This window comes from Sebastes umbrosus, chromosome 15, assembly GCF_015220745.1.
Source record: "Sebastes umbrosus isolate fSebUmb1 chromosome 15, fSebUmb1.pri, whole genome shotgun sequence".
Classification (NCBI taxonomy): Eukaryota; Metazoa; Chordata; class Actinopteri; order Perciformes; family Sebastidae; genus Sebastes; species Sebastes umbrosus.
Genome location: NC_051283.1, coordinates 28742171 through 28757748, shown reverse-complemented (window position 1 = coordinate 28757748; position 15578 = coordinate 28742171). Strand labels below are relative to the sequence as shown.

The following is a 15578-nucleotide window of genomic DNA, read 5'->3' as shown; positions in this document are numbered from 1 at the left end:
TTTTAAAATGTATGTATTTTTTATTTTAAGTTTGGGGAAATACATAAGGGGTGAAATGTAAAGAAAATCATGCATAAATAAATGGATTAATAAATAAAATTACGTACTAAATATATAAATAAATACATAATGAATTCAAAATTAATAAAAAAAAATACATAAATAAATACGAGGGAAAATTAAACAGAAGAGTAAATAAATAAGGGAAATAATACAGAGATAAATATAGAAGTGAAAACATAAAAACAGAAATATCAATTTATGTCACATTTTATCAATTAATTAAGGGCTTTATTTAATTTTAATATTATTTTTGCTGCATTTAGTGACATATTTATCGGGGCATTTATTTTTTTAGTAATTTATTTTTTTTATTTTGGCAGGTTCCATCCTCCATAGCGAAATTTGGAAATTGTTGAAAAAGAAACACGTTTCTTTTAGGTTTTAGAATTTTCTTTTTTTTTTCAACAGTTTTCAAAATGAAGTCTCATTTCACTCCTGTTGAATATGAAAATACGAGGAAGCCAGTAGTGCTCAAGAATCGTATCACTACTTCAATACTTCCACATCTGATCACATTTTTATGCTCTAAATTTGTATTTATGACGTGTTTGTATGTAACAAACATGTCATAAATGACGAGGTGTAGAAATTCAACACAACAAGAGCCTTTTTATATGTGAATATATTTATTTAGAATTAAAAAACAAAGTGTTGACAGATACATAAGAACAACAGTGAGACACACATCACAGTGGATGCTACAGCATTTAAACAAATAAACTTTCTTTCATTATGTGCAATTAACTGGCAGTAACAGCGTTACAGCAGTAAGAAAGCAAAATATAAATCTGAAACATTTTTTCTACACATTTCACACATTTAATATGAAAAAAGATCAGTGAAATAGCTTAAAATATCACAGTTAAAGAAAAATTACACATTTTTGGGGGGAAAGATGGTTTCTGAAACTTACTTTAGAGAGAGATCATTTATAGAAACTTGTATTTAAAGTCATTATTGACTTGTTTAAAGAGCAGAAAGTAAAAACAGTCATTTTTGAATAGCCAAGTTTATAAAATCTCTTACATTCAAGTTTTTTTTGTGCCATTAAATGACTACAACAGCAAAGAGCCGTTCTATCTGTGGTCATGTGAGCAGTTTGGGATCTTGCGATTGGTCACTGCCGCGTAAGTGACGTCGTTCTCGACCAATCCTGTTCCTCCTCGGCCGGAGGGGCGGGGCTTGTCTGCATGCTTCAGACTGGAATAGTGCAAAGACACTTCCTGCAGAGACAGAAAACTAATTTGTCTCACCAAATTAAACTTTCATTAATATCAGATCAGTAATTTACTTAATATTTGTAATGAGGGTATTCAGTATTGCTGTTATTTAAAGGACCAGTGTGTAACATTTAGGAGGATCTATTGGCAGAAATGGAATATAATATTAATAAGTATGTTTTCTTTAGTATATAATCACCTGAAAATGAGAATCGTTGTGTTTTCGTTAGAAATAGAATGAGTAATTTTTATATATATATACAAATATATATACATATATATATTTGTATATATATTATAAATATAATTATAGTATGTTAAGTGAGAAAGAAGTGAAGAATAAAGAGATGAGGAGGAAGAGGAGGAGGGCTGTGGACGTGTTCATTGTTTACTGACCTCTGTGACCCTCTGACTTGTGCTGCTTCTCTCCGGATTACAGCAGCAAACAGTTGGTTTACCTGCAGACAAAGGAGAGAAGGGAAGATTACACAAACAGCTGATTCTCTATTTTAATCTGGTTTAAATTGGACTCACTGACTCTGAATCTAGTACTCAATATTGTAACATGAGTCCAGCTAGCCTGGACAAATACAGCACACAAGTCCAGCCCTTATGAGAACAGCCTGTGACTCACAGTCAGTGAAAGTGAAAGTATGAAAGTGAAACTAGGGCGAGTTGTTTTTGCCGACGAAGCAGCAGACAGAAAGAGACTTCTTCCTCTTCATTTCTACCTTTTCTTCAAGGCAACAACTACTCAGAACAGAGAAACAGACGGTTTCTAACATTAACCTCTGTCTAAGGGAGGAGTAAAGATTGTAGTTTCCTGCCAGCAGCATGCCGGTGGACAGCCAGCTGTGTCTGGAGGCCCTGTCGGCTCTCTCAGGCTTCAGAGTCGAGTCGACAGGTGGAGCCTCCCAGCTCACCCCCCAGGACTTTGTCAACATCGTGGCTCTGAAGGAGTTTTACAAGCAGGAGGGGTTTAAAGAGCTGGAGTACCCCAGTCTGGGGACGTTGTCCCTGCAGGACCTGGACGACAAGGACATGTACAGCTCCCCCCCGGCGCTGACAGAAGGCCCCACCACCGCCGGGCCGGATGAGAACCACAGGACCAAGGTGAAGGTCAACCCAAAGGACTTCTTTGATCCGCAGTACAACTTCGACTTCACCAACGTAAAGGTGAGGAGGTCACGTGATTCATTCTCTACTAGAATAATAGTGATATTACGAGTTAATCAATGGATTAAGATCAATAACATGATCACGTTTATATGGTATTTATGTATATAGTAAGTTTGGATGTTTTTCTGTTTAGTTTGAGCAAAATGTCAAATGTGATGAGAGGAAGTAAATGAGTGCATGAGTGAGGAAGTGAGGGAGGAAATGAGTGAGGGAGGGAGGGAGGAAGGAAGAAGGAAAAAGGGAGGTGGTGAAAGAGTGAGTGAGTGAATGAGTGAGGGAGGGAGGGAGGTGGTGAGTGAGGGAGTAAGTGGGGAAGTGAGTGAGGAAGGGAGCAAACAAGGGGCGAAGGGAATGAGTGAGGGAGGAATGTAGAAAGTGAGTGAGAGAGTGAGTGAGTGAGTGAGTGAGGGAGGAAGTGAGTGAATGAGTGAGTGAGTGAGTGAGTGAGTGAGGGAGTAAGGAACTGAGAGGGTGAATGAGTGAGTGATTGAGGAAGTGAGGAAGGGAGTGAGTGAGGAAGGGAGGGAGTAGGTGAGGAAGGGAGTGAGTGAGTGAGTGAGGAAGGGAGTGAGTGATTGAGGAAGTGAGGAAGGGAGTGAGTGAGGAAGGGAGGGAGTAGGTGAGGAAGGGAGTGAGTGAGTGAGTGAGGAAGTGAGAGGATGAATGAGTGAGGGAGTAAGGAAGTGAGAGGTTGAATGAGTGAGTGAGTGAGGAAGTGAGAGGGTGAATGAGTGATGAGTGTGTGAGTGAGGGAGTGAGGAAGGGAGTGAGTGAGTGATGAGTGTGTGAGTGAGGGAGTGAGGAAGGGAGTGAGGGAGTAAGGAAGTGAGAGGGTGAGTGAGGAAGGGAATGAGTGAGTGAGGAAGTGAGAGGGTGAATGAGGGAGGAAGTGATGCAGTACATGTGAATATATTATTGTTATACTAATATTAAATATTGAGATTAGCATGTAGCATGTTAGCATGTCCCTCTGACCCTGTTGACCCCGCTCTCCCCCTCCAGGACGGCGACAAGAAGTTCCTCCGCGGTAACGAGCCGTACGTCCGTCCCTGTGGGTGGAACCGGGTCGCCCTGCGGGTCACGCAGCGGTACGATGGCGGGGACACCTGGCTGGGGACGGGGAAGGACGCCTGGCCCGTCTCCTACCAGGGACGGAACATGGACGGCTCCCTCGGCATCATCCTGACCCGGGACGAGAGCCTCGGCGTCGAGCAGGAGTTCCTGGATGTCGCCGCCTCCTCTCTGGTCACCGGGGAGACGAGGGGCAGAGGGGTGTACTCCACGCCGGACATCAAGATGGCGGAGAAGTACTGCAAGAAGTTCAAGTCCAAAGTGGACGGGAAGACGTACAAAGTGGTTCTTCAGAACCGCATCAACCCGGAGAAGAGGGCGAAGTGCCAGAGGGAGGACGTCTGGCTGGTCTACGTCCCGGAGGGAAGCAGCGACGTCGAGACGAGGGTCATCGTGCAGGAGTCCATCCGACCGTACGGGATGCTGCTGACGCCGGTGTGATCAAACCACGTCTTCACGGTTATCGGGGACATTAATTAGTGTTCTTGATTATCAACAAAAATGATTCATACGCTCAACGCTGCTGAGGAGGACTGTTTGTTTGTTGGAGGAATTACCAATAAACCAGTTCACCGTTAGGTTACATTTTATCAAGAATAATGCTGTTTTTCCTCTCAAAAGGCGACATGTACATGTTGTAACATTACACACTGACTTACTGACCTGAAGCTGCCTTACTTAAATAAACAAGCTCTGTAGAACTCAATTGAGTTAACACAGCAGTTTTACATGGGTGTAACTTCTGGAAAATTAAAAAATAAAATGAACATGTCATCTGTAAACATTGGACATAAATCCAAGCAGCAGTTGAGTTCTCTACGACACCTAAAAAAAAAAAGTGTACGCTATATTTAGAATATTTTCACGGCTTTACCTCGCCGTCAGACGGCTCTTTCTGACGGGGAACTGAAACCGTTAATGCTCTCTTCGAAGCCTCCAGACTCCATTCACAAAACCAGTCATTTTACCTCTCAGAGCACGGGAGTAGCTACACACTTACGCCTTACCTTATACACTTTCACAATTTATTTGAATTCATTCATTCATGTTTATTTCTGATTTATGACTAGAACAACTTGACACAAAATGCTGAGCAGCATCTCAAATTAATAATCAGCTTCCCAGCTTTCAGATGATGTTCACCACTTCTATGTGACATCTACTGCTGACCTCTATCTCCCCCTAAAGAAGACACAAATGGGTCTATTGTGGGTCTCAGAGGCTTAAAGCTGCAGTATTGAGGACATGTACTGAGTACTTTCCACCACTAGGTGGAGACACTGTCCACACAAATGTCCTCCCTCTCTATGTCTAAACCTTTGGTCCTCATAGATAGAAGTAGAGGACACAAACACACACCTGAGCGCAGGCAGATTCCAACGATGAAGACGAGACAGAGGACGAAGACAGCTGGAAGGACACAGATCCCCAGAGTCCAACATGGCAGCCTGGCTGACTCCCCGTCAACGCCTGGAGACACAAAATACAGGAACAGTTAATGACTGATCGATTGATTTCTGATTGATTGATTCAATTTTTCTGAAACATAACTTTGTTTCCAGTTGGAACAACAAAGAGCTGCTTCTTACATGATTTCAGTGTCATCATTTTCATGTGAACCACAAGGACATTTAAAATCTGCATTTCTTTTTAGAGAAACATCTGTCAGGTTTTAAACCAAATGAAACAGTTTGCATGACGCTAAAGGCTGTTTTCCTGCAACCTTCCACACGTCATGTGAAACATGAAATAAAACCCAGCAGCTCAGACGACTGAACGTCACGGCCGCTGAGCCCAAACTGAAGATGACAAGTCACAACCGGCACGTTATGAATGTTACCAATAAAACTGATTGTAAACGTCACCCAGTGGAGGAAAAGATGGCTAATAGAAGTCCTGCTCACTTTATCAGCCAACGTTAACATCAAGCTAACCACTGTTGACAAAACAGGACATGATAGCAACCCAACTTCCTGCCAACTCAACGGCGCCGATCACGCTCGCCATCAGATTAGAAGAAACCTTTTCACCACTGAAACTGCTGCTTTCCTCAGAAACCTCACCACGACCTTCATCTCAGCCGAACAACTCCCTTTAGTCACGCTTTGACTTAATGAAATAGTAATGAGTTTCTTTGTATCAATGTGTCTGTCCTCTTTACAAACTTTACAAACTTTAGTTCAAACTCACAGACGTTTATTTCAGATTCTAGACGAGGTCTCAACGTTTCCAGAGATACTAAATATGACAAACTACATTTTGGTGGATTTTGTAGGAAGATGAGACAAAAAGTATGGAAACTTTCATATTTCCCTTTTTTCAAAAGTGAAGGAAGGAGGGAGGAAGTGAGGGAGGGAGTGAGTGAGGATGTGAGTGAGTGAGTGAGTGAGGAAGTGAGTGAGGGAGGGAGGGAGGGAGTGAGGGAGTGAATGAGTGAGGGAAGAAGTTAGGGAGGGAGGAAGGGAGTGAAAGAGGGTGGGAGTGAGGGAGGGATTGAGGGAGGAAGGAAGGGAGTGAGTGAGTGAGTGAGGGAGTGAGGGAGGAAGGGAGTGAGTAAGTGAGTGAGTGAGGGAGGAAGTGAGTGAGGGAGGGAGTGAGTGAGTGAGTGAATGAGGGAGGAAAGAAGGGTGGGAGGGAACGAGTAGGTGAGTGACTGAGTGAGTGAGTGAGTGAGTGAGGGATGGATGGAGTGAGTGAGTGAGGGAGTGAGTGAGTGAGTGAGGGATGGAGGGATGGAGGGAGTGAGTGACGGAGGGAGGGAGTGAGGAAGGGAGTGAGGAGGGGGGTGAGGGATGAAGTGAATGAGTGTGTGAGTGAGTGAGTGAGGGATGTAGTGAGGGAGGAAGTGAGTGAGTGAGTGAAGGAGGGTGAAAAGAGGAGATGTCACGCTTCATATTATTGGGGTAAAACCTCACCTCTGATTTCAGCTGAAATAAAGATATAACAGATTAAAACAGATATACTGTAATAATAATATAAATAATAATAATATGAATAAATGAGGTTCTTACCATCAACCACCAGCTGAATTCCTCTGTTAACACTAAGAGCTCCAGCACAGTGTCCGGTGCAGAAGTAGAGCCCGGCGTCCTCCTCCTCCACCTCCTGGATCTCCAGAGCCACCGGGCCTCCCGCCACGTTGCCCCGGTGGCTGAAGCGTCCGTCTGCGGTTTGATAGATCACAAGGACCTCTTTCAGTTTAGACAACGTCACCGTCAGCAGAGGCAGCAGCTGATCTGAGTGCAGACGGTACCAGGTGATGTCCACGCAGAACGTCAGGTTACAGGTGAGCGAGACATTCTGCCCCGCCTGGACCACCAGGGCAGAGCGGAGAACAGGTGAGGCTGAAGACAGGTGGCATCCTGCAACACCTGAGGAGACAGACAGGTGAGGACAGAGATCAGACTGATGAGGACTTTTAACTAAACATTGAGGGTACTTTAATATTTATAGTGAACAACATATAAGATGTGGCCTAGAGAAGTAGTTTTGAGAAGGCATGACTTCACCACGACCACCTGATTCATGAGTCAAAATCATGAGCATAAACAAAATAAACAAACCAGACATAAGACATTCTTCTAGTTTCTCCACACAGCACCTTGAAAGTCATTGACACGCCCTTGAATGTGATATCCAAAGCAGCCCGGAGCCCTGCCTGCATTAAAATCAGCTAATAAATATAAAATCATTATTAACTTACAAAGTAAAGTGAGGATCCGTGTGACACCTGCCATCATTTAGCAAATTATAGTCTCCAGGTTTGGTACAGGAGATGCAGGAGGACTCGTCTGTTCAATAAGTGAACAAACAGTGACTGTAGTGGGAGGAAGTGAGAGGGGGGTTTTATTATGCACACAGTAGAAACAGTAGAAACAGTAAAAGACCACCAGTCAACATCTTGGAGCAGAAGATTTTCCACTAAACACACACTTCTCTGTAACACCCCCCACCCCTGTGTGTGAACTGATGAGGCTGCAGGCTGCAGCCTTTAGGTTTCGTTTCTGCAGAGATCCCTCAACATCGCTTACGTCATACATCCGAGAGATGCTTCAAAATAAAAGCACGACAACCCTAGAGGCATGCTCAGTTTTCTTTTTTTTAATATCGTGAGAAAAAGAAGAAAATATTGTTAACCCCCAACACTCACAGGATAGTTCACAAGTTAATATAATAATAATAATAATATATTTTTTTCTATTATATATTTATGTTTCTCGTCTATGCACCAATATGATACTCCAAAGCAGATAAATAAATAAATAAATAGATAAATAGATAAATAGATAAATAGATAAATGAATAAATAAATAAAATTTCTGGTTCTTCCTAGTTATATGCCCTCAATCACTGAACTAATGTTTAATTGGAATAACAATATTTCTTCAAAGTGTTTTCACAAATGAATTGATCAGTACAGTAATGGGCAAGAACAGAATAATTATTACTATATTTGATTTGATTCTGGCATAAAACAACATACACATACATACACAAAAATGAAACAATATAAATAAAATAGCGAATCTAATTAATTACCTGTTGCCAATTATCGTTCACTTTTAATAATTATAGTTATTTTATATATATATAATTAGAATATAATCATCTTTATTTGTAGAGCATATTTCAAATATTAGGTTACAAAAACCAACAGATTAAAAATTTACATAAATAAAAACATATCTAACAAAACTTGATAAAAACATTAACTGGACCAAAATACAATTTCAGTTAAATAACATAAAATAAATAAAACCTTTTAGTTCTAGCTGAGTTCTAACTTTTTGATTATTACTTTTTTAAAATGTATTTATTAAAAGTACTGACAGTGCTTCTGTATGATTAAGACTTGTATTATTTGTAGTTTAAGTTTTAATTTTAATTGGACGTAGTGTATTTGGGCAGACTAATAGAGTTATGGCATATGAGACGTATTTCTTCTTTCTTAAAATGTATGACATCATAAAGTTTGAATTATGTAAACAGAAATAACCACTTGCAGTTAATTTGTCCATTTGTACATGGTAACGTTTATCAGCCTATTTTATCTGTAGTTTGGGATTTATCATATAATTATTATTAATGTCAATGTGTGCTTTATTAATTATTATTTATTTTATTTAAATTTATTTTTTATATATTATATATAATTTTTTTTAAATCTTCTTTTCTGTCTTTTTTCTTCTTTTTTTAAATGTAATTTTGTTTTTTGTTCTTTATCCTTTTTGCGTGGGCAGTGGATGACGGTTGGGTGGGAGGAGGCTTTGGGGGGAATATGAAAGGGACATAAATTACTACTGAAAAAATAATGTACTTTTATTTTGAAGGCAACCGGAAGTCGCTCATTGATAAATTGTGATGTCTGCTGATTGTAAACAGACATTTGAAACTTCAGTCAGAGGAGAGAGAAGAAGACTGAGCTAAGTTTCCAAACAGCAGACATCATGAAAACAGTCAGCAAACGACAATGGTAAGAAACTTTATTTTGAAACTAAAAGCTTCCTTCAGAATATTTACTGTTTTTATGTTTTAAATTATTGCACAATAATCACAAATATTTTTTTTTAAATATAAATAAATATGGTAGTAAATTAAGCTGACTGAATATATATCTGCAGAGTAAAAACAGGTTGATATTATAGAGATGAATTCCAGTAGGAGTAATGTTAGTTATAATGTGTCAGCTGTGCAGACTGCAGGCAGCAGGTGATGCGCTGCAGTTTCGTTTTTGAGGAACTCAACAAGTCTCTAGAAACGAAACTTACTGAATGAGTCAATCCTATAATCAGCTCCCTGTTGATAGACAGGGATGCCAATTAAGTTTCAAATTACAACAGAATATTAATAAACCTCATAATGAAACTTAACATAAGATACTGTTTCTTTTCTCAGTTCTGATCAAACACACCTTACATGAGAGAATAGCCTCAGTGTGTACATAATATATAAATATATGAGAATAAATATATTAATAATATATAAATATGAAGAATAAACATCTGAACCCCAGCCTGCATTAAGGGTGGAAGTCCTCACTGACTCATGGTGTCATTATTATGAAATGTTTATAAACAGTCTGTTTTATATTCTGTCATATCCAAACTTATTATATTAAAAGATTTATATATTGAAAACCTATTTAATGGTTTTTTAACAAACTATATATAGATATATAAGCAAAATATGAATAAACCATATATCACTCTGGAATCGTCTGTGACCCCACCCTAAATTAGAAGTGTGTATATATACGTGTATATATGTGTGTGTGTATGTGTGACCCCACCCTGCCTTAGAAGTGTATATATATATATATATATATATATATATATATATATATATATATATATATAATACAAATATCTGGACAAATATTGAATAAATATGTAAATTTCAAAAATATCTGTTAGTTTTTCTGTATCTTCAAGATGAAACTATGAATGTTTTCTTAATTAAAAATAAAAATAAATTAAAAGATTAAATACATTTAAAAAAAAAAAATTGAAAGGGTAATATTACATGTTTTATCCTTTTTTATTCCTTTTGCTGTTGTTTCCTAAAAACATATTTATCATGATATGTTTATAAAACAATACATTTATAAAGTTATATATATATATTTTAACGAACTATGTACATATATATAAGCAAAATATTAATATACAATATAGATAATACAACTATCTGGACAAATATTGAATAAATATGAAAATTTCAATAATATCTGTTAGTTTTTCTGTATAATTAAGATGAAATTATTATTAATTTAAAAAACTTTTATTTCTTATGAATGAACTCTATCATCACTAAATATGTTTTATCATTATGATGAATAAAGTCAACTTCCGTCTGCTGTTGTTTCCTATAAACTCATATAAACTTTGAAGTATTTTTGGGGATGTTTGTGTGACGGTTGAGGTTATGAAAATAAAAAGCAGGTGTGGTGTTTCTGTGGTTTTTCTAATGAATCTCGTCTCTTTCAGGTTTTTCATTCATCTACAGTGTTTCCTGGTTGGCAGTTTAGTTGGTGAGTTTCAGCCTGATGAACATAAACACAGTTAATTCAGTGTCATTAGCATAGCTTCAAGGTTTAAAGGTTTAAAGGTGCAGTGTGTAATACCTGACTGTAAGGAGACAGAGTTATTCTGTTCTATATTTAAACTTGTATTAATAGTAGTGAAACTAGTCCATAAAGGATAAATCTCTGTTAAAACTGAGCCCGCTACAACCTAAAAATTACGAGTTGCATTAATGCGTTAAAGGAATTAGTGGCGTTAAAACTAATTTGCGTTAATATCGTGTTAACTTTGACAGCCCTAATTACAAACCTACTTATTTTAAGCCAATCAATGATCTTTTTTCAAATCCTAACCAAGTAGTTTTGTTGCGTAAACCTAATTTCACACATGGATGTATAAAGAGAACGTTAACTTTGACAGCACTAAACGTTACATAACGTACTTAACTTGCGTCCCGTACGCAACATAGCCTACTTAACTACATAACAAACATACTTATTTTAACCCAAACCACCATCTTGTCCTAAATCTAACCAGTAGTTTAGTTGCCTAAACCAAACCAAGTACACGGAAGTTTATTTTGGTAAAACAGCGTATGCAGGTAACAAGCGGAAATTGACACGCACAAAACTGACTCTAGAGTCGTAGAGCGCCATAGTTTGAAGCGTAGGATCACTGACCAAGCTCTGTTTCCTCTGTCTGTTCTTCCAGAGTCCTCTCCCCTCTCCTCCACCACCCACTTCCTGTCCGTCACCTCCAAGGTGGGGAACCAGGCGGTCCTTCCCTGCAGCTGGAAGCAGCGCCTGGGGGCGGCGGCCCCGCCGGCCTGCCACATCCAGTGGACGACCCCGGCCGACACCGTGTTCGAGCAGCGTGGCGAGGAAAAGTGGCAGGCGGAGGAGTTCGAGGGGCGGGTGGAGGTTCCCGAGGAGAAGCTGGGGTCCGGGGACTGTTCTCTGATCATCACTGACGTTCAGATCGGAGACACAGGGAGATACGAGAGCTTCATGGTGGTGGACGGAGTGAGGTCAACCAAAACCAGGGTCTTCATTCAGAGCGTCAAGCTGTCGGTGTTTGGTGAGTTTAAAATCTAATAATTCTATCTTCCATCTTTTGTTCTCATTTGGTAAACTTTTTTCCATTTTCGCTTTAGTCTGTCGTCTTTTTATATCATGTTTTCTCCTTTAATCTTATTTTTATTTGTCTTTAACAATGCTGACGTCCTTACTCGTTTTAATTAGGACCCTAGCACCGACCGAGGTCGGCGAGGCCTTATTGACATTTTTTTTTTCCCATCTTAGACCACAAATCCCTTCAGTCTCGAGGTCAAGGTGGGGACTTAGTCCTGGATCTGTACACCCGTCACTCTATGAGAGTGGTCTTCCAGGGCAGGTGAGCTGCTGACCTATAGTTTACATTCACATCCTCTGACCTTTTCTCATGTGCGTGCTCCTCTTTTCACACATTTCACCCACTCTCATCTCTTATGTTCTTGTCTCGTCTCTGCTGCCACCTACTCCGATTGTTTCCCTCCCCCAAAAAACTCCTATAAAATTACAGTTTGCATCAAACTAACACAGATTACAGGCTGCTGGTTGAGTTATGAGTCACTCGATGAAGTCTGCTCATAAAATAGAGGCTAAATAGAGACTGGAGCATGTGGGTTTTGGAAAGAAAAAATGCTTTATGTAGGAGAACTTTCCAAAGTAGGTGGATGTAATTTAGGAATTAATCATTTGTTTTTCCCTTACTGATGTTCACATCTACTGTTCGCTGCGACATGTACTGTGCTTTTGTTTGTTTTAAGCTCCACAACAGAACCAGGAACCATGTAGTCCTGGTTACACATCACACTGCTTGTTTAGTAAACGGAAAATTGAAAGAGTCACTCCCGGCTTTTATCATGCTGTGGTCCCTGCTGCTGCTTGCTGAGCAGACAAACATGTCTACTCTTGTCTTTATGTTTTTGCGTCATTCTAACAGTAACTGAACTGTGCTCCACAGGAATAGCTCCGAGTGGTCCGACGTGTGGATGAGGGGGGATAAAAACAGCGAGCGTCTCCAGAAACATCTGCTGAACGAGCAGCTGGCGATAAAGATGTTAAAGAGCTCGGACGAAGGAACGTACAAAGTTCTGGATCAAAACGGCCTCGCCGTCAGCACCGTGCAGCTCTCCGTGGAGGGTGAGAGGCCGATTAATCTATCAGCCCATCTAAAGCTTTCTGATATCTGACTGTTTAAGTCATTTATCCAGCTTAATATTCTCTGGTTCAAGCTTCTACGTGAGGATTTTCTGTTTTTCTCTGTTTTATGTTTTTGTAAATTGAATATCTTTCAGTTTGGGACTGTTACATTTTAACTGCAAATTCAAGGTGTTATCTAGCTGCTCAACATGGAGGTAATCTGAAGGGTAAATCTGAACATTTGAAACATGAAACCCAGACATGGAGAGTAAATAACACACCCAGGTCCCTAGGTTATTACAGTCCACTGTGAATAAAGATTTAATCACAGACTTTGAACCAGGAAATGTTTTGTTGAAAAGGTTTCTCTTCTATTGTTTACCCTTTCAGCATTGGGAGATATTTCAGAGCTGTGGTCGGGGCCATATTTTCTAACTTACTGATATTTCAGAGCCGTGGTCGGGGCCATAGATTCTGACTTGTTTAACTCTTGCTTCTTTAACATTGTCCGTTTTATCAAATGAGGCATCTCTACAGACATGAGACTGATTCTTGTGCCACATCTGCTCGCTGCCTTTGCCATACATGAACTCTCCTTTCATTTCAGATCCTGCTTCTCTCTGCTGTCCTGCTGTAACCCTTGTGTTCCCTCCATTGTCCATCACCTGTCCTCCACCCCACCCACCTGCACACCTGTTCCCACTTCCTCATTAGCCTTGCTGTATATATACACCATCATGCTTGCCTGTTTTTTGATTACAAGTAAAGCTGAACATTTGACCTTGCTGGGCTCTGAGTTGTACCTTTGGGTCCAACCCTGGTTTACAGTGTCATTACAGCAGTTTGCCTTGACTTGTACTACAGGTCCAGTTTTTAATACTGAACTATGATTTGCATCTTTATCACATGAAACTGATGTAACTGTTCTCTGTTCAACATTAGACTCCACTGCTCTCAAAATCACCCAGACTCTGGAGAACCAAGTACCAACAGGTGAGAAAACAACATTTATATTCTGGCACATGAACCAGACCTAAAGACGATTCACATGAAGGGAAGAATACCTAAAGACCTGCAGAATAACCCTTTATCTCCACCCTCTGATGTCTTCCAGATGATGCTGCCAAAAGCAGCTGTTCGGCTCTTCTCATCTTCTCTGTTCTGAGTTTCCAAATCCTTCATCTCCTCTGAGAAAAGTCCCTCTGCAAAATAACTGCACGTATACCAACTGCTTAATACACTATAGCCAGCGAACGATGTAGACGTTCTCTTTCTGTCAGGTGTTATCATCGTTTTTATGACATTTAACCTGAGTGATATTTCTAATGAGCCAGGTGAGCCGCGTGTGGGATTGTGGTGATTGTAAATTAAGTTCAGAGTGACGGATCGGAGTGCGTGAGATGAGATTTAAAAATGAAGAAAAGTTTTATTTTTTTTCTAAAACATCATCATCAACATTTAAAACAAACTCTGGAGCCAAATTTCAAACAAAACAAAATGTGTATTAAAAGAATTGTTCTGCATTTTTGGATTATATAGTTATATGAGACCATTAACTATGAAGCTTGAATCATGATGTGGTTAGCCTAGCTTAGCACAAAGACTGGAAGCAGAGGGAAACAGCTAGCCTGGCTTTATCTGAATTTCATAAATACACCAACCAACACCTCTAATGCTAATCTAATCTAATCTAATCTAATTCATTAACATGCTTTGTCTAATTTGTCCAATCCAAATCCAAACGAGTGTAAAAACACAACATATTTTAATGGAAGGACATGTGCGGGACTATTTCTTGACTAAAGGCAAAATGTAATTATTTCATGAATAACTAAGACGATACAGCGGAAAGGAGCAGCGAAGTAGCTCAGCTCCAAATATTGAACAAAATCCGGTGCACGGTAGCGGTGAGGACCGAAGAAACAAAGCACCGGCACTCACAGATAAACAGGTCTTTTTTTGTTTATTGAGGACAAAAAAAACGACAAACATTTCTTTATCTAGAAGACATCAACGTCGTTTTTTGCCCAAAATAAACAAAGAAATAACTAAGAACACAGACTGAAGGAGAAGTTTAAAAATGTGAACAAAATTGTGTGAAAAAAATTGTTTTGTGAATTTGTGAACTGGACACTGGAAAATGACTGTGTATGTATGTACTGTATGTGTGTATTTTCATGGGTATATAAGTATGTACTGTATGTATGTTAATATGAACATACATACACATACGCACATATTTTCTCCTTTAGTGTGTTTTACAGTTTTTTTTAAAAGGTCTGCAAAGCCCAAAGTCCACATCAAAGGGAGACCTCTCCCCCAAAGAAACACTGCTCCTGAACTGCCTCAAATGCCTCGATTGAAGTCCCGCCTTTTCTTCCGTAACGTGTTGATGTCATCAAGTAACACATTTGCATAAAACCTGACTAGCAGCTAGTTTGGCACGCCCTCAAACAAGTAATTGATGATGTACAGCGAGCGGGTCATTGTTGTGAAATAAACCTTGACAGGGGTTTATTTCACAACAATGACCCGCTAGCTGTCCATTATCCCGCTTATTACATGGCTACTTACTGAATAAATCAATAACTTAACACGAAAAATGTCCGCCAGAGTCCGTCATCAGACCTGCGCCCATAGCAACGGTCTGTTATACATAGCAACGATCTGCAGAACGCTGTGATTGATCAATCAGAATCGAGTATTCAACAAAGCCGTGTAATAATGCTAGTTAGAGCGGAGCTGGAGCGGAGTCCGAAGAGTTTGGTTTGGTTGACCAATCACAACAGAGTGAGCCAGCTGACCAATCAGAGCAGGCTGGGCTTTTCAGGGGTGGATCG

General features: G+C 39.6%; 3 protein-coding genes across 4 annotated transcripts; 2 read left to right on the top strand and 1 right to left on the bottom strand.

Annotated features, from left to right (window-relative positions):
• Nucleotides 1–685: 685 nt before the first annotated feature.
• LOC119502922 lies at nucleotides 686–7495 on the bottom strand. Its single transcript, XM_037794213.1, has 5 exons — nucleotides 7237–7495; nucleotides 6545–6904; nucleotides 4893–5003; nucleotides 1680–1741; nucleotides 686–1286 (listed from the first exon to the last, which is right to left on the bottom strand). The coding sequence occupies exons 1-5, from the start codon at nucleotides 7271–7273 to the stop codon at nucleotides 1140–1142; spliced, it is 717 nt and encodes a 238-aa protein (XP_037650141.1). The 5' UTR covers nucleotides 7274–7495; the 3' UTR covers nucleotides 686–1139.
• Nucleotides 1923–4312, top strand: LOC119502920. Its single transcript, XM_037794210.1, has 2 exons — nucleotides 1923–2459; nucleotides 3465–4312. The coding sequence occupies exons 1-2, from the start codon at nucleotides 2118–2120 to the stop codon at nucleotides 3972–3974; spliced, it is 852 nt and encodes a 283-aa protein (XP_037650138.1). The 5' UTR covers nucleotides 1923–2117; the 3' UTR covers nucleotides 3975–4312.
• Nucleotides 7496–8875: 1380 nt separating the features above from the next.
• On the top strand, nucleotides 8876–14805 carry lgals17 (galectin 17). 2 transcript variants are annotated; one of them, XM_037794211.1, is made up of 7 exons: nucleotides 8880–9006; nucleotides 10520–10563; nucleotides 11267–11632; nucleotides 11857–11947; nucleotides 12560–12738; nucleotides 13681–13731; nucleotides 13853–14805. In XM_037794211.1, exons 1-7 carry the CDS (start codon nucleotides 8981–8983, stop codon nucleotides 13927–13929), a joined length of 834 nt encoding a protein of 277 aa, XP_037650139.1. In that variant the 5' UTR covers nucleotides 8880–8980; the 3' UTR covers nucleotides 13930–14805. The 2 variants fall into 2 exon arrangements, with proteins under 2 accessions (XP_037650140.1, XP_037650139.1); XM_037794212.1 differs by lacking the exons at nucleotides 13681–13731; nucleotides 13853–14805 and adding an exon at nucleotides 13346–13523 and having other exon boundaries at nucleotides 8876–9006.
• Nucleotides 14806–15578: the final 773 nt, after the last annotated feature.

Excerpts from the sequence above, each read along its gene's own strand:
- LOC119502920 (XM_037794210.1), top strand. The coding sequence starts at position 2,118 with ATGCCGGTGGACAGCCAGCTGTGTCTGGAGGCCCTGTCGGCTCTCTCA. Across the intron at positions 2,460-3,464 it reads TCGACTTCACCAACGTAAAG|GACGGCGACAAGAAGTTCCT; the intron begins GTGAGGAGGTCA and ends CTCCCCCTCCAG.
- LOC119502922 (XM_037794213.1), bottom strand. The coding sequence starts at position 7,273 with ATGATGGCAGGTGTCACACGGATCCTCACTTTACTTT. Across the intron at positions 6,905-7,236 it reads ACGGATCCTCACTTTACTTT|GTGTTGCAGGATGCCACCTG; the intron begins GTAAGTTAATAA and ends CTGTCTCCTCAG. Across the intron at positions 1,287-1,679 it reads CAAGTCAGAGGGTCACAGAG|GAAGTGTCTTTGCACTATTC; the intron begins GTCAGTAAACAA and ends CTGTCTCTGCAG.
- lgals17 (XM_037794211.1), top strand. The coding sequence starts at position 8,981 with ATGAAAACAGTCAGCAAACGACAATG. Across the intron at positions 10,564-11,266 it reads CCTGGTTGGCAGTTTAGTTG|AGTCCTCTCCCCTCTCCTCC; the intron begins GTGAGTTTCAGC and ends CTGTTCTTCCAG. Across the intron at positions 13,732-13,852 it reads GGAGAACCAAGTACCAACAG|ATGATGCTGCCAAAAGCAGC; the intron begins GTGAGAAAACAA and ends GATGTCTTCCAG.